At 47.5% G+C, this 23,824-nt stretch overlaps 1 protein-coding gene across 5 annotated transcripts in view; it reads right to left on the reverse strand.

Annotated features, from left to right (window-relative positions):
* The window catches only part of CYRIB (CYFIP related Rac1 interactor B), an 819,696-nt gene that overhangs the window by 293,588 nt on the left and 502,284 nt on the right, over positions 1–23,824 (reverse strand). For all 5 annotated transcript variants that reach the window (XM_069621628.1, XM_069621627.1, XM_069621629.1 and 2 more), the window contains one exon: positions 8,090–8,211. In XM_069621628.1, coding sequence (XP_069477729.1) covers positions 8,090–8,211 — 122 coding nt within the window. The remainder of the gene's footprint in view (positions 1–8,089; positions 8,212–23,824) is intronic.

The following is a 23,824-nucleotide window of genomic DNA, read 5'->3' on the forward strand; positions in this document are numbered from 1 at the left end:
ATCCGCCCGTAGGAAGGGGCAAATGGGTTTTCAGTGGGGTGGTGAGGTTAAGTAGATCACCAGGGATGGCTTGCAAGGGGTGGGGCATGCTTGAAAATTATTTGTTTTTGCTGGTGTGACCGTAGGTAACGTTTTTTTGTTTTGTTTACAGCTTTTTCTACACGAGCAGCTGCAACGTTATGCGAGTTCTGTTTTTTATTATTCTATGGTTCGGGCCCACTGTCAGTGGGGTGGGTGAGACTGGGGCTGGATTGTTGGTGATGTGGGTGGGAATGGGCCGTCTGGGCAGATATGTTGGTGGGCTGGGACACAATTGCAGGGGGAGGCCACAAATTGCCCCCCCATGCCAGCAGACCATTGGCGTTTCCCTGGGAGCAGATCCCTTCCATGTGGGTTGTCCGTATGCAAGCTCCGGCTCCACCTCTGGCTGTGCTATGTTACAGATGTCACCTCCGGGGAGGAATGAGGATCCTGCCGGGGCTCCCTGGAGCTGCTGCTGTGCTTAGGGGACGGTACACCCACATGGTACATGGACAGGGAAATCACCTCCAACTGTCCGGGAGTTGCGGCTGGGCTGCATTACAGCTTTTCCCTTCGGGGAGGTATTGGCACACTGCCGAGACTCCCTGGTGGGGAGAAGCTGTAACACAGGCCAGCCAGGACTCCAGCAAAGTCGGCGGTAATATCCCTGGCCTTGGGCACCCTTCTCCCATGTGGGTCTTTGCCGGGGGTTCTTGCCGGGGGTTCTGGGTAATAAATTCTGGGCCGATTTGCGCAAGTCAGACCTCTGGATTCCCACGGGTGTCCTCTTTTCAGAATGCATGGGGTTCCCCGTTTTCCCCGTTTTCCTTGGTGGCTTGGACACCCTAGGCCCATATCTGTATGGTGTGCCCGTCTGGAGAAAGTGTGAAACGGACTTGGGGTAGGGTCTTTTAGTCTTTCCCCATGGCGCCCAGGTAGGTGCACCCACACATGTGAGGTACTTTTTTCATCGGGACACATGTGGGAATGCTGGACAGTAGGCCATGTGCTGTTGGCGGCGTGTTTCTGTGGGTGAGCCGAGTGAAATGTGTGGAAAATGTGGGGTTTTTTTGCCACATTCTGGACTTTGCTGGGGTTTCTGGGTTATAAATTATGTCCCGATTTGCGCATGTCAGACCTCTGCAGATTCCCACGGGTGTCCTCTTTTCGGAAATGCATGGGGTTCCCTGTTTTCCTTGGTGGCTTGGACACCCGAGGCCCATATCTGTATGGTGTGCCTGTCTGGAAAAATCGGGAAATTCAGATGTCGGAAAAGGCTTGGTGTTAAGGGTGTGTTCGGCTTTCCCCTTGGCGCCCAGGTAGGTGCACCCACACATGTGAGGTACCGTTTTCATCGGGACAATTGTGGGAACGCAGGAAGGTATGGCATTTGTTGCGTTTGTGTGGGTTTCATAACGTTTTGACCAATTTGCTGGAGCCCTTTGTCACACAACCCTTTCATTTCCCAAATGTGCCTTACATTTAGTCGCTGTTTTAGGCACCACGCGCTTTTGTAACCTGCACAAGTCACCTAGTCTTGAAAAGGTCTGCCTGTGCTCTTTCAAAAATGTATGTTTGCCGTTCCTCACCACATTGGTTTTCCTGATTTACACATGCCAAATATGTCTGTTCAGGCCCATGGCTCAGTGTTTGGCTTGTGGTATTGCTTTTTTTGTGAAACACTACAAAAAATGTGTGCTTTCCTAACTGCAAGAGTCGGGGAAATGTAGCAGAGCATTCTTTTCTCAAAATTCATAGAAGCCATTGCTGTACCAAGTCAACCATGTCCACCACAGCTTTTTTTTCAGTCATTTTCCAGCTTTTTTCCCCCCAATCTATGGCATTTTCCCCTACCTAGTTGTTGCCCGACCTGCACAAATCACCCCTTCATAAATATGGAATTTTGTCTACTTTTCAGAAATCTATGCCTTTCTGTCCTCCAATTCAGCTTTCTTACCCTTTTCTTCCATTCCATCCATGCATAAAATGGCCAAAATCGCCTACCTCTCACAAAACGGTTGAAAACCACATCAAAATAATTTGTGTTCGTTTCCACTCAACCTGTTCTTGAATGCCAGGAAATTGGAGAATTCAGCACAGCAAACCATTTGTTCCTAGCTCTTACAAGGAAAAAAACCGCAGGCTTCTTTGTACATCATTTTATTCGCGTTTTTTGAAAAAACACAAAATGTTCGCCCTTTTTGGTTATTTTCTCTCACCCCCCTACAGCAACCTAGGATTCCTTGGTGGCGTTACGACCGCCTATATGTGGGAAAAAAGGGGCCAAATTTGGCCGCGATCTCATGTAACAAAAAAGTTACAAGGCATTGAATGGCCACATACCAAAATCACCAAAAAAGGCCTTGGCACTGGGGGGAAATACCCATGGCACTTAAAGGGTTAAAAGAGGTTGTTGCAGTAGTCCAGCCTAGAGAGAACCAGAACTCTGGAGACAGTGAGCTTCTGGGGGAAGGAGAGGAAAGAAAGAATACCTCTGAGGGGGTGCAGCTGGTAGTGTGACTTCTTAGAAACGTCAGATGTGAGGAGAGAAGGAGTGTGTAGAGTCTAGATGACCCCAAGGTTTTTAGCCTCACAGGTGAGAGAAGGAAGAGGGCCAAGAGAAGCCGGCCAGAGAGCGATAGGAATCAGCTACTTTGGCTGTAATCCATTCAAGGTCTGGTGATACAGATACATATATTTCAATCAAATTCTCACAGCCCTCTTGTGTAGTAATCTTCCGTTTGGGTAAAGATGATGGTATAGCAAGCAGTCACGCCTATAGCCCTAACAAAAGTTTACTAGCAAATTATAGTGCACCTCCATACTGTCGTTCTCAATCTGTGTTACGATTCCATTGCTTCTAATCTGGCACAGTATTTCCTTATCATCATCTAATCTTGCAGTAAAGAACCCAGTAATTTTTGTCTGTTCAATTGTGTCCACTTTTACCAGGGTCTTTAGTACCCTCTGATCTATTATTGTTATCTTGTGCCATTGCCAAAATGGTGTGGTGTTGGGGGAATCTGAAATTAGATTGCGTTTCTTGCTTTTTATTTTTGCATAAGAACGCAGATTGGGTGGCACGACGACAGTGTACTTCAGAGTAATGTTCACTTGCACTATGACAATAAGTATGTCGTCTCAGATATTGTATTTATATTTGCCGTCTGCACAGTTACCATACAGTACACACAGTACACACTGGCGTCAGTGTAGCTTTCAGCTACTAATTATCTGGGTCTGCTGAGATCTATAACAAGACACACTGTCTCTCAATTGCATAACCCTATGCACTTCCCCGTACCAGTTTACTGCAGGGTTCAGTATGCACTGACTGCTAGTTACAGGTCATCACAAAAAGAAGCGGCAGAGTGTGGGGTTCATGCTGTTGGTAAACAGTGTGCATTATTGAAGACAGAAAAGTCTCTGCAGCTCCATGATTTTATCAAGCCATCATTCTAATTTAGCCAGATAATGCCACAACTTGGGGGGCCACGCTTAATTTCAGCCCCCAGACTCACCCAGGGCTTATAGAGTCACCGGAATCTATCCCCAATGTACAAGCCAGCACCCTGCTCCGTCACGAATCACAGGGTACTATATTCAAAGTACTGTACCATAGTGTTGGAGTCTCAGTGCTTCAATCCTGCAGAGCTCCAAGCCGGCGTGCTGAGATTAGAGGAAAGGTCCAAGCAATGTCTGGAGAACATGAATGCGAGCGTCAAGCCGCACCACCAGTGCTTTAAGTGGGCCGGGGCCTGCCGGGGCCGGGCCCCGCCAGTCTCCAGAAAGTGGGGCTGAGCCGGGGCCCTGCCGGGGCCCCCCGGTCCCACCACGCCATGGCAGGACGCATTATCCCGCCACGGCCGCAGCCGCGACGGGAGATGCGCCCGCCAGTGTAACGTTCGGCAAGTGGACAGAAGTGCCAGCCAGCCGCAGCGTCGCTGAGGCTGGCTGGCACTTCTGTCAGTCACTGTAACTTCCCTGATGACCCCTCATCTGAGGGGTCATCAGGGAAGTTACAGTTCCTTTGTTTGCCCTCGCCAGGTGACTGACCCTCTGTGAACCTGAGGGCTCCATGATCTAATATGCAGATTAGATCACGGAGCCCTCGGGTTCCCAGAGGGTGAAAGACGCCTCGGGCTCAGTGATCTCTGCTCAGAGCAGAGATCACAGAGCCCGAGGCGCCTTTCTCCATCGGCAAAGCTTTATAAAAGATGCCTTGAAATGTGTACGTTTCAAGCCATCTTTTATAAACGTAGAAATATTTCTACGTTTATAACAGACGGTTTAAAACGTACACAGTTCAAGGCATCTTTTATAAAGCTTTGTCGACGGACAAAACCACCTTGGGTTTTTGGGTTTTTTGTCCTCAACGCTTTATAAAAGATGGCTTGTACGTTTCAAGCCATCTTTTATGAACATAGAAATATGTTACAAATGTCTATGTTTATAAAAGGTGGCTTGAAAAGTACACAAACCATAGTAAGGTAAGCACACAAGTGTGCGTAACTTACTATGGTTTGTACACTTTCAAGCCACCTTTTATAAACATAGAAATATGTAACATTGCTATGTTTATAAAAGAAGGCTTGAAAAATACACAAACCATACTAGTACGCATACAAATATATAAATGCTCTACTACATTTATATATTTGTTTGCGCACCCTACTATGATTTGTGCACTTTTAGGCCACAAACACAACGGATGCCACGCCCCCAAACGAGGGCCCCCCCTCAATTTCTTACCCCACTTAAAGCACTGCGCACCACTCTCCACACTACTCGTACTTGGAACACAATCAGTGCATTAGACGGTCGCTTGCAGTGTTTTTCCTGGCTGGGCCGGATGCAAACATTCTCAAATGGTTTTTTACTTTACTCCAACACTTGTGTTACTGGGACGAGTATGGATGTTCCAGTAATAATTCTCACTTCTCTAAACCTCTTTGGTCTCACTGGAATGGGTAGGACTGTACCAGTAATGGTTCTCTATTGTTCATTCCTTGTTAGGACACGTATCGGGGTTCGAATAATGATTCTAAGATTTCTCCATTATTCCATCTTCACTGACGAGTAGGAGTACTTTCATATAACTTCCCACTCTTTGGCAATCTTCAGGTCCTCACTGGGATGCACAATCTTCCCAGTATCACATACATGTTCTCTCTCATGTTGGTTGAATGTTTATACACCACAATAACACATTATCTTGTTCCTCATGTCTTCTTCTGGTAGGAACTGTTATTGGTGGGTTGTAGGAGAGTGATTTAGGGAGTTCCCCTTCAGAACAGGAGCCATTGTCTGCAAAGAGGGGGGTAGGAGAGTCTCCCGGCGAGGTCCCGCTTGCCCCTACTGCTAGGGAGGGTATTGTGCAGCAGTCTCGCCTCCATAGCCTCATAAGGAAAGGCACCTCCGTCCCCCACCCTCCACACCCCCCCTCACAGGGAGAAATGGCTGAATCCTGCGATTCGTCAGAGTGTATACATGAACATGTCGTTGGACGGCTTCATTCTACCTGGGAGAAGAGCACGAACATGGTAGAGGAATTGGTACATATGAATAGGTTTTTGAACATTGGAGTGTGCTGACGTTATTACTGGGGGGCAGAGGGGGTTTAATGACTACCTAGTTTGGTTCTACAGCATCTGTACAGAAAATCGTAGCCCTGTTGTAATGGTAATCATTAAATTATACTGATTAAAATTATACCATTTGTGAAGCCTTTTTTCACTTTTAATGGTTTCTGCCGTTTTGTAATCCTCATGTAAAGGCTCCTCTGTCATATGCGAAATAGAGGCTGAGCTTTCAAAAAGGGAGGCATGAATCGTGTTAGGGAAAATAGGTTTTGGATTGTCTGCCTGTATGCTTTTGCCCTTAATTCATCAACGTCTGTTTTGGAATACAAATTGATTTAGTTGGACGTCATAACTTCAATGAATGGTACCACACAAAGTTTCACGTTCATAAAAGAAGTCTATCCTCTCTCTCTTCCTCTTGCGCTACTTCTCCCTCTCTGGCCACCCCCTCCGTCTCCTCCTTTTCCTGCTTTCTCACTGACCACTCCTGATGTTTCTAGACTAGTCCAATCTATAAAAGTGTTGTCCAAGCAGGTGTTCCCATGCTCCTCTAGAACCATCAAGGACCACACTGACACCCTCGTTCCAGCCTTGGCCGATTTCTGCAATCACTTTTGCCACTGGAAATTTCCCCCTCTCCCCTCAAGCACCCTCTTGTGCTCCCCCCATTGAAAAGGCCTATTGCTGAGCTTTCCTGCCCGGCAAACTACTGCCCAATCTCTATCACTCCTATACTGGGAAAAGTCCTGGAAAAGCTGGCCATCTCCCAGCTTACTCTCCACACTGAATCTGTTGGTTGCCTCCATGACCATCAGTCTGGCTTCAGAGCAGCCAGTGTCACGGAAACTGCTCTCCTGAACACCCATGAAGATCTGCTCTCTAATCTTAATTCTAGCATTTCATCTGTCCTCATCCTCCTTGATCTTTCCTCTGCTTTTGACGCTGTCAATCATGCCATCCTGATCAATAGTCTCCATGTGAACCTGGGCATCACGGATCAGGAACTGGCCTGGTTGACAACCTTCCTCCTGGGGCGACCCTCCCAGGTCCAACTTGGGTTCTTTCTCTCCACCACCTTTCTCCCCACATGTGGTGATCCCCAGGGCTCTAACCTCTCGTGCTCTTCAAGGTCTATTTGTCCTCTTTGGACCGCCTTCTCTACCTTCTCTTCTAACTTCTAGTGTTATGCGGATGACACTCCACTCTCCTTCAGGCTCCCCCAAGCCTCCTCTCTCGAATGGTGTGCCTCCAACGATCTCTACCTTAATGCCAGTAAGACGGAGATCCTTCTCTTTGTCACCCCTGCTCCCGCTTTACCTCTCTCAATCTGTCCGCTCTGCTTGGGTCTTCTTCGTTCGCCTTCCTGCGAGGCAAAAATACCTTGGTTCTTCTCTCCTCACATCACAGACCTTGCCAAGAAGGCCCACTGCCAGCTGCATCTCCTCGGAGGTATTCTTCCTTTTGTCACTTTCCCCCAGAAGCTCACCGTCTACAGAGTCATTTTCTCAATAGAGTGACAGTTCTAGGAGACTAGCTGGCCAGGATGGATGCTCCAGTATCACATCCATTAATCTCATCTGTGTTCACAGTCAGGGAATAAACTCACCAGTAAACTTACCTCCTGAAGAGCCTCACAAACACGAGGACCCCTTACATTGACCTTTGTCGCATTAATAGCCTCAATAGTTTTTAAATGGTATTCCTACCTACTCCAACAGTTTCCATTATTGCATACCTTATAACGAACACACATTGGCAATGGAATGCCTGGCCCATGGACTGAAAATTAGATCCCTCTAGGTTAATATATCACCACTAGTCGCCAGTGCTGCCATAACAAATAAGAAAATATGTGACTCTGCCTTGTGGTCCTCTCTAGCCCCATTCTTTATATCCCAAATTGGAAAGGATAGGATGAATGAACTCTGACCTGCAACGCCCCAAGTTATTGCGAGCAGGCCTCACTGGTGTGCAACAGTTCTGTAACAGGTGTACAAATTTCGCAAAGCGAATAATCGGGGCATCTGGCACTTTTAGAATGGTATGGGAAACATTGTAACTCAGTTCAACTAGCTGGCACAACATGAGGCATCATGCAGGACTTAAGTTAGCATTACAACAGAAACGCTTCCAGTGTAACGTAACTTTACTTGAATTACTTGTATAGCGCTGCCACTGACCCGGAGGCTTAAGGGCGCTAAGACAGACAAAAATAACAAAACAGGTGACACGAGAGAAGTATCAGTGGTGACAACTCAGAGGGAGAACTCATTAGTTAAACAAGACTCTTCAGTCCCTTCTTGAAAACAGTTATGGAGGGTTCTTCTCTTAAACCAAGAGGTGATCTGTTCCATGATGCTGGAGCAGCAGAATAGAAAGCTCAATGTGTTCACCTTACATGCAGGGTTTTTGAGTTGAGAACTATTAAAACGTGTAAAACGTGTAAAACGTGTAAAACGTGTAAAAACAATAACTGTAAATGTTACCTCGCGTATTTCATGGCCAGCTCCTCTGTAAGACTGTAAATCATCCAGGATTCCTTCAGCATCTCTTAACACCACGTTAACCTGATTGTAGATCTCCTTTTCGAAATCTGTTGGTTTGGCATCTAGACCGCAAAAAAGCAAAGTAAAACATGTCAAACTGCAAGAGGTTTCAAGCTGCACAGTGGCACAATGGCATTCAGAAGAACACATCTGTGCTTGTATGAAGTTGTGGAATACACTGTATTTCAGACTCAGTTGCACTAGTCATTTTGGACACCACTGAAACGTAAAAACTCAAGATCTCCAGGAAGTGCAGTATCAGAAGAAACCGTGAATACATGAATAGCCCCCTCCTCATCACCCCCCACCCCCAGTACTACTTCACCCCAAAAATAGTACAAGGTGGAATACCTTTAAACTATTTTATCAGAAAAAAAAGACATTCTCCAATTGAATTGGGGGCTCTCACACTAGGGGTGGTGGTCCCTGTCACTTACCTCAACCACCAAATGGGCTTCACCTCCGTAGCCCTGGCATCCCTATTCCATTCTAATGCTTCTTCAACCTCAGTATACTCCAGCCAGGTGACCTCTATTCCCAGCATCGATTCCCCTCCCCCAAGGTGAGCCTAAAGACCTGGCCTTCTGGCATGCTCCCCCTCATGCGCATCCTAAGAGACCAGTCTAGATTTGCCGGATTCTTCAATCTGTTTCAGCGGGTTCTCTTCACTTACCTCTCCCCTTCGCCCCATCACAGTCTCCCCTCTTGCTCTCTACGCTCCTTCCCCATTCTTTCTTCTCTCCCACTTCACCTACCTCCACCCTCCAACTGGTCTACCCTTCTCCCTATACTCCGCTTCCTGATTTTACCTCTCTACACTCCTTCCGCAGAACGTATTGCTTTCCCGCCAGCTTCCCTCTCATGGTCTTCCTTTTATCCAACACTCCCTGGTCCCGCCAGTACACTTGCCTCTACTACTTTTCTTACTTACACCCTGTAGTGCTATTCCTACCAGCTCCCACTGGCAGCCCATGTCACATCCTTCCCTTGGACAATCTCTGGCTAAGTTACTTCCCTGGCATTTGGGCTTCTCCTTAAAATCTAAGGTAGCTTCTAGCCTTGCACTCTTTTCAGAATCCATTTGTGTGGTGGCAGCCGCACGCTCTGGCTGTTCGTTTTCCGTGTGGTTCTCCTCATAGCTGAGCTTTGAGCTGGATTTGGAGGATTTCTGTGTACCCTGCAGTCTCTTGACTTAGTACATTTTTCTGTTGTCTCACCATTGGCCTGGGGTTGATGGGTCTGGTGCCATCCATCCCTTTAAACTGTGAACACTTTGCACTGCTCCAATTCCGTTCCAGATTTCCCACAGTTCCAGTCCAGGTTTTCCTGGTTGCGCTCAAGTGCATTTTGGGAGTTGCAGTTTAGAAAAAGAAGACATGCCTGGCCAGGATAGAGGCGGATTGGTATTGGTACAGGGACAGTGGTGCCAATATCCCTGCAAACATTCAAGTCCTCTGGGCTCTTACCTCATTCCCTTCTTTTGACAGGGTCGCATAACGCACTAAAGCATTCAATGCATTTTAACTTAAAGGTCTTCTGACAGGAGGGATGAAGTACTATGCTCCGTGCTAGAACATTTTGCTTTGCAATATTCAAATTTAGAGTTTGAAGTACTCGTTATACATTTTCTGCTCTTTACACATACCAACTGGAACGCTTAGAGTACTAATATAAATTAGAGGAAGGTAAATATGAATGGTTGCAATAAGTCAGTGTTGTGCATTTGTTGGCCCTCCTTTCTGAATGCTTTACAATTCTATTTCATGGGGACTAGAGTAGATTAAGTTAGTAATTCCTTATCCCAGCTCGGTTTTAGGGTTCCCTCTGCATTGTGGCCCTTCACGCATTTTGCATTACAACTACTATTGCCCCCCGCCTTCATCACTCTCTATTCTGGCTAAGACTGAAGAAAATCGAAGTCCAAAACATCTGAAGAGCCACATATATAACCGTGGATTAGGCCTTTCTACTCAATGAGATAGAAGTCAATGTAAACTTCTCGCCTACGTTGTACACGATGGGATTATACTGTGTTCAGTAGCAGAGGAATGTTTCAACATGCTGTATCATAGCAACCACCAGTTCATTCTTATTTTCCAACACCAAAGTCAAGTGTAGCAACACTTACAACTGTTGCAGAGCATTAGTACCATTGCATTTCGTGGGTCCGGCAACACTGGACAGCAGCATTAGAGCAATGTATGCGATTAATTTATTTTGGAATTGATTTTGGTGCCTTTCTAAGTAATGTTTCCTCAATTACTATATGCTGCAATTGCACACCTTCAGAAGAAAGGGAGGTCAGTATTGGTTTCCTTCAGGGACCGACTGCATAGAAGGGAAAAGTAGTCCTAGTCTGAGATTCAACCAGCCCAATAAGCAAGGGAGGTCCCTGTAGGTGCTGCACTATTCAGCTATAGTCTCATAACCCATTTCCAAGCGGATCCATCACTGGTCTCAATTGGCAACTATCCCAGTGGCCCCGATTGCTGTAGTCCCAAAAACCTGGAAAAGCTGTAGATGGCGCACTATTTCTAACACCTATTTAATCCATGGCCCTGTAAGGCGCTGCTGCTACACAGGTTGAAACCCGTGAAGCCTAATGCATTCTTTTAGAGATTTCTCAGAAAGGAGACCCTGTGCAGATGGCCTTTATCTCGAGCGAAAGCTTGGAGCTGCCACAGAAATGGCTAGTAGTGCTCCTGCACACGTCATCAAGACTTCCTAGCACTAGGGTTCTCTACGATCCCTTTGCTCCAAGTTGCAACTTCAGCCCTTCGATGGCATCACGTCATACATATTGTTAGACAAAGGCCTAGAAATGCACATTCTTCATGATCCGCTACATTTATTGCAAACTATCTCCAAACAATGCATGGCTTTAGATGTGCACCTCCCAATTAATGTAAAAGAAATCCATGTCACTGAAGCAACAAAAATCATCAGATAAGAAAGCTGCACTGCATCTGCGGAAAATAAATCAGCACAAGATATATGTTGGGACGTATGTTAAAGATTCCTTGAAACCTTTCCATAATGTTTTAACAAAACACAGATTATTAGCAATATTGGTGCAGTGGTGCTATCCATTCAAACTAAAACGTAAAGGGGATTAAGCACCGATAAAGAAATGGGACCAATTCAAAATGTTGAAGGCTGCTTTATAAACAAACAGAGGACACGCAAAACCCAAGCAAGCTTTAGCTCCTCAAGACCAGGTCATGCAGAATAATCAATTGCTACACCTTGAGAAATTAAAAAACATTCATAAATTATAGGCATTATTGCACAAGACACTAGCGAATCACCAAGGAGTTAACTTTCCATTTCACATGTTCAATACAATCTGATCGAATCACACTGGCACTTCTCAGAATACATCAGTGTTAGAGAGAATTCTCAGAAATGTGCTAATTCCATTCTACCTTAGAGACCTCCAGCTCTTTTTGCTGGACTTGGACATAAGGACTTTTCATCTCATGTAATTTTAATGTGATTTATTCTCCATGTTTCTTTGTCTTTGGAATCTGACAAACTTCATAGGCATCATCTTTACATTGTGTCACACAGCACCCTAAGTGCAGTGGCACAGGGAAGTCTCTTAGATTTCCCAAAGGTTTAAATACCTTCTCTTGGTGAAACTACTGTTTCCAAGAGCAGTGAAGTGAAATTGACTTTACTTACATTTTGTAACTTTCTAGACCCAGCACACACAATCTACTTAGTATCCCCTTTGTATAGTTTATCATGTAACATTTTTATGTTACCCATTCCACAATTAATGGCTGGTGGCAGTGGTCTGCTTTTTACAACCATTGTGTGTTTTTACCGCAGACTGCGTTCGCAGCCACAGTAAGGCACCCATGGGTGCCCATTTCGTCAAAATGGCCCCAGTCTTTTTTCGCCATTGCTTGTTCGAAAGGTCCTTCTTGAGATTTACTCTGCGCCGCAAACCAGGTTTGGTCCCTTTGTTCGTTTTGTCTTAGGCGGGATTCACAAATGAAGCCCGCCTCTGGCTCCAGTATGTCTGGCAGGAAGTAAGGGAGTTGCACGAAACTCTGCTTAATCCCCTTGGTTACAGGAATGCACCCAAAAGGTGGTTGGCTGGCTGTCCAGCAAGGACCGCCACCCTGCTGTGTGATTGACAACTAGGCTGGAATGAATGGGAAAAACCTGCATAAAAGGCGAGGATTTTTGGCTTGGATGGCAGAGTCGACCACTGGACGAAGGGAATCGAAGAAGAACTTGGAAGAGACACCTGCTGCAACTCCTGGACCGTTGGTTTGCCCGGTGAAACCCTGCTGCTGTGCTGAAGCTCCGAATTCACCTCGACTAGAGAAGCCCTGCAAGGACATCTTCTCCCTTTCAGTTGGTGGGACCAATCAACTCCAAAGTAAGCATGTCTGGACATCCTCACGAAGCTTGTTGTATTTCCGCTGCTGGAACCAAAGAGCCATGAAAAGGAACACTAGATTGTGTGTGTTGCTTTTAAGTTGGACCCGAGCGCTAGGAAGATCCTCCGGACTTCCCTGACGCAGGACTGACAAAGCCTAAGCCATCTCAACAGAGTGCTGGACCCCAAAAGAAAGGAAAGTCTGAAGTGGTATCCGAGAACCGCAGTGTTGCTATTTGCTGTCAGACGCGAGGAGCTGAAACACTGAAGGACTTCTGAATTGAAGTTTGCCCATTGCTGCCGCCGACTGTCCCATTGCAGAGCAGAAGTCCCCAGACATCCCCCCTCTTGTCCCCACGACCGAAGCTAAAGAACAACAGGATCTGCAGAGCGGTAAAGGAACAGCAGCCAGCTGGAACCATTTGTTATAACCAGAGAACTTGTAAAGTCTAAGAACTTACCTTTTGTTGTGTAGCCTTACTTGCTCTCAGTTGAGACCTGTTTTGGTCACCTTGCAGAGTTGCTAAAGCTTTGCCATCATGTGCCTCCCAGCTTGTGGCCCTTCAAGTGTTCCATTTTCCACAAACATTTCTAAAAACATTGTGCAAGACTTTTTACCTACCTGCAAAGAAGATCTTCAGCTCCCCTTGACATTGCGCAATTAACATTGCCTGTCCCGGCCCTGAGAGACTCCTTTACCTCAGACTCTGGGCTTTATCTTTTCCCCAGGAAAGGGTTAATTTACTGTACATTGGAAGGTTTTAAAAGTACTTACCCGTTTATGAATTATTTGTTAACCTGTTTTATTCCTCTATTCTGTCTTTTGCACCAAACTCAGTATTGCTTTAAATGTTCCAGTGATAAATCAATGTCCACAGTGTCCTAGCTATTTAAGTCACCTGAGGGTGTAGGAAGTGTGTGTGCCATCCCCAATGGGTATCATCTGATTTAGAGAAACAAAGAGTGTATGTTAATTGAGGTGTATGTTAATTGAGGTGTATGTTGCTCCCTTCTGAAGACGGCGTATACAACCGACTGTGAAATAAACGAATAATTGTTTTATCAAGAAAACGTGATTGTAAGTGATTATTTGGATAACTGTACTGTGAAACACCGTCCCAACAATACTGCTCACATTGACCCCTCTTGAGATAAGCCTGGCTGCTCAGCCACACTACCAAGGCTGCACATTTCCATGGTTGTTAGGCAAGATTGGATGCAGTACCCTTAGGGTGCTCTACAATAACCTTGACCTCCCAGCAATAGGGAACCAACCTTTGGTATAAGAAAGGAAAGTCTGAAGTGGTATCCGAGAACCGCGGTGTGGCCATTTGCTGTCTATATATAGTGCAGAAGTGTGGCCTGCTACAGACCCCAACTTCTAGGTAAGGCATGTAGCCAGGTATGCTACGAAAACCACACATTTCATCTACAGTTGAAATTGATGCAAAAAGTCAATACTGATTTCTTTTGTTAATATTCAAACCTAATCTCCTCTTTTACCATTAAGATAGTACTGCCGGCTTTTATAATTGTGGCTGTTCAATTGTTAAAAGGTGAACAATAGGCAGGTAGGCAATGGCTCACTAGCTTTCCTATTGTATTGACGTGTAAGAGAAGGTTAGTTCCATTCAGCTGGTATCCAGATAAAAGAATTCATTTATTTTTCAACATCAGGTCTGAGCGCGACAGCCTGAAAGAATATGCACTTCAGGAGGATTTTATGGCTCAAATTTCTTTCCTGATAATGGTTTTGGTCATTTGAATCTTCACCATAGTCTTCCTTATTCCATCACGAGAACCTGTGGTGTGGGCAGTTGCCACTTTTTAAGACATCAACTGACAGAAATGAGTACACCGTCTGATTATTTGTATATCAATTGGATGAAAACCCATTCAAAGGAGCTTAAAAAACAGCTGTTAAGCAAGATTCCTATTTTGGGGATTCTAGGGCCACATTTTGGGACCCCTCAACCTTTTGCTTTATTCCCCACCCCCTCTGGTCTATTTTGGTTCCTTGGCCACATTTTTAAAGCCAGGGGGACTTCTGCGCAAGTCTCACTGCCATTACGTCGCTTTTTGCCTTACATAAGATGCTAGCTGGTATACCCGGTGTTGCCCGCGTTATTATTACACGAGAACATGGAGATTCCTCAGCCGCATGATGGGTGACATGATGGCGATGGTGCCAACAACAATGGCCCTAAAGTTCAATATTACTAAAGTACATGTTCATTGTAGGGCTTGTTTAGAAACAACTTTATGTTTTCCATCCTGGTGAACATGGTTTAGGGCTTTGTCGGCAGGCACCATCTGGCATAAATTTCACCTGATGCATCAAATATGTGGCAACTTCTTGAATGCTACCTGCCTTCACCTTATTTTAGGTCCATTCGCCTCTCATACATTTTTTGTTCCCCTTCCCGGTGAACATGGTTTACGGCTTCGTTGGCAGGCCACAAACACATTTTGACTTGTGCTGAAATCCAGGGAACAGGGTGGAGTGTCCAAATGTCATGTAGCCAGTAATGTCCGCAGGGTCCTAAGGATCTATGTGATCACTGCATCGCCCATAACTGCGACGGCCGAAAATTGCGACGCCAGTTACGGTGCGGCGCAGTGATCATATCGATCACTGTGCCCGCTTCCCCCGGCCTGCATTACCCCTCTCAACCCCCCCACTCCACTCACCTTTAGGGCGGCAGACTTCTGCGCGTGCCGCCCGCACTCTGCGATCCCTGCGGTGTCAGCGCCTCCCACCATGTGGGTTGGAGCTGACGCCGCATGGTGCTTTTCTTATTTTTTTTTCGTGTCCCCCACTTTCCATAATGGTACGAGGGGGACACCCACGCAAACCCAACCCCCGTTACTGCGCCCAAGTAGATTGGGGGACACCCCGGCAACTCCTGCTCTGCTTGGGTGCAGTAAATGTCACCCTCATTGTGTGCGCCTCCAAAGTCGCAGTGACTGCGGGGGCTCACAAATTAGGGCAACATTTTGGTACAATACCGGTCCTAACAGGTGACTGCGCAAAACTTGGCGCAGATTGGTGAAACAGTGTGGAATTGTATAGGGAACATACACGAAATGCAGGATTCGTGGGATGGAGGTGGGATGTGAGAAGGATCATGAGCGAACAGATGTCTTAGAACCGCTTTTCCCACTTGAGTATCTGTCTTGGAATGAGTGTCACTACAGTAGTGCTGACTACAAGTGTGAATAGAGCTCCATGTAACTGCTTTGCAAATGGTGTCAAGGGGTACACATTTGCAATGAAAGCCAGAGTAGCCCCAGTGACTCTTGTAGACTGGGCTCTTTGCGCAAACGGCAGAGTTTTTTCAGAAAGGGAGTAGCACAACTGGATACAGTTTACTATCCATTTTGAGATGGCACCTTTGGAGACGCGATCTCCTTCTCTGCCTGTAGCTATGGAGACAAACAGTTGGTCTGTCTTTCTCAGCGGTTTGGTCTGGTCTACATATTAGAGGACAGCTCTTCGCACATCTAGCATGTGTAGTTTCACCTCAGCAGAGCTTTTGGGTTCTTGGAAGAAGGCCGGTAGCTCAATGGACTGGTGTGATGCTGGAAATGCATCGGAGGGACAGGGCCTCCGTATCCTCGTCCTTTACTGCTTTTTATCGTGTGTTCTGTCGTGTTTTCCGCGCAGGAGTTCATGTGGGACTCCTGGCAGTGCAGCTCTCTTTCTTTTGGTTTGGTGAACGGACCCGTGGGATCCCCTTATGGCACCCGTGGCTAGGGGGTACAACCCTGTGCCCCTAGTGCATGTTTTTGGGCACCTGTGGGTGGCCCATAGAGCAGGGTATGGGCTGGTGGCAGCTCCATGCTGAATTTGACAGGTGCGCAGAGTATCCTCCATTTTGGGATACCCCGGCCTTGCCATTGGCATCAGTTGATTCCTGATGGAAAACAAGATGGTCACGGTGGCCTCTTGCTTTCTATTACCCATTACCTTGTTTTCCCAAAGTCCTGGGAAGCCCTGACTCTGTCCCTTCCCCCTGACTGGCTGTTGGATGGAAGTGCCATATATGGTGTTGTTGTGAAGACCCAGTCAGACTAGCTGGAGCCTTCCCGGTGATGTATGTTGTGGGTACCTCCTGTGGGTGGGACCTGGGTGAATAGAATGTGTGACGAATATGCATTCTGTGTTGTGGGTGTCTAGTATCTGGTGGTTGACACAATGACTGAGACAACCCTGCCCGAAACCGGTATGAATGCAGCTTGGAGTGTTGAATGGCTCGGTACTTGTCCCAATACACATAACTTGTTGTGAGTGTCTGGAGAGAAGTGAATGGCCTGAATACCTTGTGTGCCTGATTGGTTGCTTGCCTGCATGAAAGCCCGTAGTCGTGATTGGATGCTTGAGTGTGACCCAGCGGAATGAATGGGAGATCAACAGTATATCTGGGGACCTCTCACTGGTAGGAATCGTGTTCAGAAGCTGAAGTCCACTACGACGAGTAACTGGATTAACCCACGCTTGACCTTGAAGCCCTGCCGGACGAGAAGAATTGCTGTTGCTCTACTTCACAATCTGAAAGCTGCTGTGCCCCCAAGGACTGACCCAGAGAGGACCCGGTAAGGCGCCCTCGTCCCGAGCTACGAGAGACCATCGTGCACAGCTGATCTTTGCCAACGCTCCCTGGTAGACAGACCTTCGACAGGCTGCCGACCCGATACGGGGACTGCTGCGGAACTCCAAGGAGAAGCACCCGGACTGTTGTCCGCCACTGTCGAAGACTGCCGTCGCCGACCGGAGCCGCCGTGCTCCCGTTTGCCTAAGAACTTCACTGATCATCGGACGCTCTCGTCTGCATCGTCATCCGCTTGTCTCCCGCTGGAGAAGGGCCGACCATCGACACGCCGAGGAGCATCCACCGGTGGGTTTCCCGCCACCTACAGACCGCAGAGACGCTGGCGACTCGACACCCTTGCTGGGCCACAGTTCATCTCTTTGCGGTCCAGAACTATTGTCACCGAAGTGCCCCGGACGCCTCTTCCTTGCAGGACGCCAACGCTCTGTCGTCGACGAGCATCGCTAGGAACGAAGCTGCCACTTCCCTGCCATAGCTGACCCTGTTCACCGTCGGACGTTCGACGACCCATGACTCCTGCCTTAAAGGGAGGGCACTCAAGAAGGGCCGTCGATTCCCCGACACCGAATGCCAAGTTCCCCGAAACCTCTCGACGATCCGTGGCTCCCGCCTGAAAGGGAGGCACTCGAGAAGGATCGGTCGGTGCATCGTCGGAGAACTCTACTCCACCAGGTACATTGGGGGGGGGTAAAACCTTATATGGACTGGGCTTGTGCTATATATCTTTATTTACAGGCTGCCCAGGTGGGTTGGGGGGGGGGGGAGGGAGATCTCCACACACCTAGGTAACAGGGCCAGTATTCTGCCTATTGTTTCAACCATCTTACGTTCCTGCCTATCTCTATTGCTGGTTTACTCGTTATTGATCTGTGTGACATTTTAACTGTACAGTTAATGCACTTTAATGAGATTTGATAACATTAGTGGTACCACTCTAGACGTGTATATATTTATCATTATTGACTTCCAAGTACAAAGTGTACATACCTTTGAATATTAATTATATAAAGACTGTTTTCAGTAGTACAGTGTGTGGACATTCCTTTGTGGGGGTTCGGGGACTACACTGTACTTAAGAACCAGCCCGCATCACCTCCTGAGAATCTAGGCCTCGATTGCTCGTCCATTGCTACCGTAATAGAGAATCTTGTCTGGGGTCCTCTGTGCCTCTCCTCTACCATATAGAGAGCGGAAGTACAGACACCCCCTACCGGTCTTTACAACTGGTTAACGTGAAATTTTTAAATGAATTTAGGTGAGAACCTAGGATGAGTTTGTAGAACCAGTTTATCCTTATGAACAGTAAAGAAAGGATCCTGCACTGACAGAACCTGAATTTCACTGACCCTTATGGATGTGATGGCTACTAAGATGGCAGTTTTCTAGGTCAGGTGTTTGAGACTTGCTTTATGCATGGGTTCAAAGGGGGGCCCTCATGAATTTAGCAAGCACCACATTAAGGTCCCATCCTGGTGGTGGGTTCGAAATTGGAGGGTGGAGTCCCTTTACCCCTTCCATGAATGCTTTAACCACTGGTACTTTTCACCACGACACCTTGTTATGGGAGGTGGTGTAGGCTGATCACGCTGCTAGGTGTACCTTGAGTGAATTAAATACCAACCTTGCATCCAGCAGGTGGAGCATGTAGGTGACAATATTGGAAGGAGTACAATCAACTGGGTTGATGCGTTTATTGTGGCACCAAATAACGAATCTCTTCCATTTATCAAAGTAACAGTGTCTTGTGTTTGGCTTCCTGGATTCCTTTAGGATATCCATGCATCTCTGTGGTAGATTGAGATGGCCAAACTCTGACTTCAGGAGCCATGCAGCCAAGTACATCGAACTGGCCTGAGGGTGCACTGTTTGTCCTTGGTGCTGGGATAGTTGGTTGTGCCAGCATGGGAGTTTGATGGGTTCGCACACTGCCAGTCTGCACAAGTGCGGGAACCACGGTTGTCTCGTCCACGTGGGAGCAACTAGGATGAGCGTCGTCGATTCCCTGTGCATCTTGTTGACCAACTTCCTCATCAGAGGAGTGGGTGGAAAAGCATAGGCAAACATCCATGACCAGTTCATCCACAGGGCGTTCCCCTTGGAGCCTGATTGGGGGAACCTGGATGCGAAGTCTGGGCATTGTCCGTTTTCACTTGTGGCGAATAGTTCTATGGTGGGGAAACGCCATTGTGAGAAGAGGTCTCCTACGACTTCTTCGCGTAGGCACCATTTGTTTTCTTCTGGGAGGGGATCTCTGCTCAAGGCGTCCGCTAGTGAATTGAGATCCCCTGGAACATGTTGAGATGACCGGTAAATGTTCCGTCTGAGTGCCCTTTTCCAAATTTTCTGGGCAAGCTTGGACAGATTTGGCGAACAAGTCCCTCCCTGTTTGTTTATGTAAAACATAGCTGTCGTGCTGTCTGTTAGAATCTGCACTGACAGATCAGCAGGTGGGGTTTGAATGCTTGAAGCGCTCTGAAGACTGCCAGAAGCTATAGCAGATTTATGTGATTCTTGGCCACTGTGTGGGACCAGAGACCCTGAGCTGTGTGGTGAAAGAGGTGTGCTGCCCACCCTGACAGGGTGTGGTCTGTAGTGACTACGGCCTGCATCTCCAGGTCGTAAAAGGGTTTCCCCTTTGTCAGGTTCTCTCTTGTCCACCAGTGAAGAGACTGCACTAGTGTTGGCGAAACTACCACTAGATCGTCCCAATGACCACTTGCCTGAGACCACTGTTTCGCCAACCCTTCCTGCGCGGGTCGCATGCGCAGGCGTGCGTGGGGAACCAGGTAAATACATGACACCATCATGCCCAGCAAACACATCGCTTTGCGCACCCTTACATGGCGACCGGACTGATAGAGGAATTTGCAGAAGTATGTTCCGAATTCTTTCCTCTGATGGAAAGGCCAACCCCTCTTGGGTGTTTAGAACAGCTCCTAGGAACTGTTTGGAGGTGCTTGGCACCAGGCTTGATTTTTTTCTCGTTCACTGACAAACCCAATTCGAAGAGGTCCATCATTCTTTGGATGTTGGATCTGCAAATTACTGGGGTCACCCCTGTGATAAGCCAGTCGTCCAGATAAGGGTACACTGGGATAGCCTCCCTGCGTAGGTGTGCTGCCACCACCGCCAGTACCTTGGTGAACACCCTTGGAGCCGAGGCTATACCGACTGGTAGTGCTGACTGTCCACCTTGAAGCACAAGAATCTTCTGTGCGCTGGGAACATGGAAATATGAAAATAGGCATCTTTCATGTCCAATGTTGCCATGTAATCTCCCTTTTTTGGGAGGGGGGATTACCACTTGGAGTGTAGTCGTGCGAAATTTTTGGGGGTTGACATACTTGTTTGCAGGGCGTAAGTCTAATACTGGGCGCATTGTTAAATCTTTTTTTGGTACAAGGAAGTAAGTTGAATAAATACCCTGGTTTACCTGCTTGCCCGGGACGAGTTCTATCGCGTCCTTTGCAAGAAGATTGACGATTTCCTCGAGGAGGATCTTCTGGTGGTCCAGGGAGTGAATCTTTTGTCGTGGAGGGTGGTTGCGGGGGCGCTCCAGAAGTTCGATGCAGTATCCTGCGGACACTGTGGACAGCACCCATCTGTCCGATGTGATCCCTCTTCCCATGCTTGGGTGAAGTTGGAAATGCGCCCCCCTACTGGGGATGCGTGGGAAGGGACCCTGAGCGGAGCGTCACTGTTTTCCGGCAGGCGTCCTGCCTCTACCTCTACCACAGCTCCTTTTATTACCTCTGCTGTAACTCTGGGTAGTCTGTTGGTTGCCACCCCACGATGTACCCTGCCTCTGTGCGTAATTGGTGTCCCTCTGGGAATTTTGGCTGCGTGAGTGACGAAAATTACTATTCCCTCTTTGGTTCGTGGGCTTATTAGTCAATTGTCCCAGGGATTTAAGGGTATCGTACTCGTCTTTGGCAGTTTTGAGTGCCTCCTCAACTGCTTTGCCAAACAAGACATTCGGTTCCACTGGCATGTCGATAAGGGTGGCTTGGGTCTCAGGCTTAAACCCAGATTGTCTAAGCCAAGCGTGCTTCCTCATGACGGTGCTCTCCGCTATGAGCCGGCCTGCATTATCTGCGGCGTCAAAGGTCGTCTTTAGAATGCATCCGGACATGGCTCTAACATCCGACGCAATCTGGGCTAGCTGGCCCTTTAGTGGTTCCGGTGCAGAGTCAATGACAGCAGCTACTTGCTCCCACTGGTGGCAATTATAGCTTGCCAGCAGAGTGGTGGTATTGGCGATTCTTGCTTGGTAAGCGGAAGTGGAGGCCACCTTCCTTCCTAACTCAAATTGTCTTGCTCTCTTTGTCTGAGGGAGCTTCAGATGCTGACAGAGGTGTCCCCGCCCTTTTCTGGTGTTAGTGACTACCAGCGAGTCAGGCTTGAGTTGACCCCTTATGTAAAGTGGGTCTGATTGGGCGGCTCTGAACATTTTCTCAATTCTGGGGTTTACAGCCCTGGTGAGATTAGGGGTGAGGAGGGAAGGGTCAATTCTGTTTTGGATGGACTTCAAAATAGGAATTGCTTGGGCAATGGGTTTTTTGTCCCCCATGATCTCCTCTGGAAAGTCCCTCTCCTCTTGTGCCCCTTGAGTATCTATGTGGAAGTGTTCTGCAGCTCTAGCTAAGACCTCATTTAGAAGGGGCTGGTTTTCTACTGGGGAGTCCGTAACCTGTGGTTCTTTGCGAACAGGAGATTCTATATTGTAGACTTCTGCCTCGTCTTCCTCCTCCTCACCTTGGCCCTCGTCATCTCCATAATAATCGGCTCCTGTTCGGTCGTCCAACATTTCTATGTCTGGATCCTCACCATATTGTTGGTATGGTTGAATGTAGTAAGGGTCTGAAATCAGGCCCTGAGTTGGAGTCTCAAACTGAGGTCTCTTATTAGGAGGCTGGGGGTCCCTGGATCCTGAAGGAGTAGAGTTGTCAGGGGCACTTTGATAACTAAGAAAATAATCAGGGTTTTTGTCGTAGAAATCAGCCATAAAAGACATTCTTCTCATCACCCTGTCGATGTCCTCAGAGCTCCATTCCTTGGAGCTAGGGATGACAACCTCCTGCTGAGGTTTCTCTCCTATTCCCATATCTTTTAGAGTGGGAGGGGTAACTTTAGGTTTAGTGACAGGGACAGGGGTCTTGGATGTAACTTTATCTGAAGACTTGTGAATGTCCTTGTGTACCTGGGGTGCAGAAGTAGATTGTGATTACTTTTTCTGCTGTTTGTCCCCTTCAGTAGAAGAGTTTTCCTGATGTTTTCACCTTCTCTGCACTTCGACGCCTGGCGTCGAGATTTGGGGGTGTGTAGGGTACTCTCTGAATCTCTCGAGTGTGCACGTCGACCTTCGGTGGCAGACGCCGAAAGGGCTGCCGGAGGCGACTAAGCGTGCAGCTTGGGGGTAGAGGTCGGATTCGTCATCTGACGACCATACCTCCGGGACCTTGGGGAGTGAGGCACTTTTCGCAACTGTGGATGGTTGCCTTGTGTCGTGAGGCAATCTCGACCTGGAATGCCCAGAGGACACAGATTCCGTGGACCGCTCTCTGCTTGCCTATTTTCGGAGAACTCGACACGCGTGTTGAGTCCCGGTTGGGATTAGTGTGTTTAGGTGTAGTAGTTAGGGTAGCGCTTGCGTTGCCGGGTGTGGTCCCCATAACGGCCCTGCAGGACAATCCTACGAGGTCGGGGACTATCGCTTGGGTGTCTTTCGACGCCCCTGTGCCGTCCCCGTCCAAAAGGACGGCGTCGCTGCCATCACTGAAGGCACCCACCAAGGCCATGGCCTCGAGCTGCCTGGCGTGGTGGGCCCAACGTTTAGTGAAGCGGTCTTTTAGTGTTTTAGCCTTAAAAAGGCTACACGCTCTGCAGTTAGCTTTGGGGTGGTCCCTAGGCAAACAGAGATTACATGTGGCGTGTTTGTCAACCCAAGGGTACTTGCAGTTGCACTTTGGGCAAAATTTAAATGGGAGTACTCTCCATATGTCACCTTATGGCAGCAGGCTAGTGTATGTAGGAAATATAAGCGAGTGTGAGTATGTTTCCACCCCCCACTTGCAGAGCCGAGGCCAGAGGCCTTCCGAGATCTAGAGTCTCGATGGTGGTTAGTTCTTCGGACCAGCATTGATCTTCGGATCTCGACGTGGGAGTGAAAGAACGGGGAAATATATATATGATTTTTTGCAAAATGGCCGAAAGCCAGGGCACTCCACACAATGCTTCCGACAAGTATGGCAGAAAAAAAACAATCTGAGGATCCTACACGCGTGAGGAATCATGGGTACAGTGGACATCACACTAGGGATAGTATTACTGGCATGCCCTATGTCGACGCCCATTTTCGAGTTTCAAAAAAACAAACTAATACTCTGCAGCTTCCACTAGATGTCGGCCTATGCACAGCATGTGATCTAAGCCTCAGAAATGTGTGTATATATATATATATATATATATTCAGTAAAAAAAACTTTGTTAAAAGGGACCGAAAAACCCCTGAAATTCGGCAGTTATGGTAAGATAAACAACCATAACTCGCGCCACTGTGCACTGCTAACACCAACACCCAGGACATCAAAGATGACATCACAAATGTCATTGAGGACATCACATGTGCATTTACTTTTCATGAAAACTCTGTAGGAGGGATTCTTATAA

The sequence above is a fragment of the Ambystoma mexicanum genome, chromosome 5q (genome assembly GCF_040938575.1).
Source record: "Ambystoma mexicanum isolate Mex_15411 chromosome 5q, UKY_AmexF1_1, whole genome shotgun sequence".
NCBI lineage: Eukaryota > Metazoa > Chordata > Amphibia > Caudata > Ambystomatidae > Ambystoma > Ambystoma mexicanum.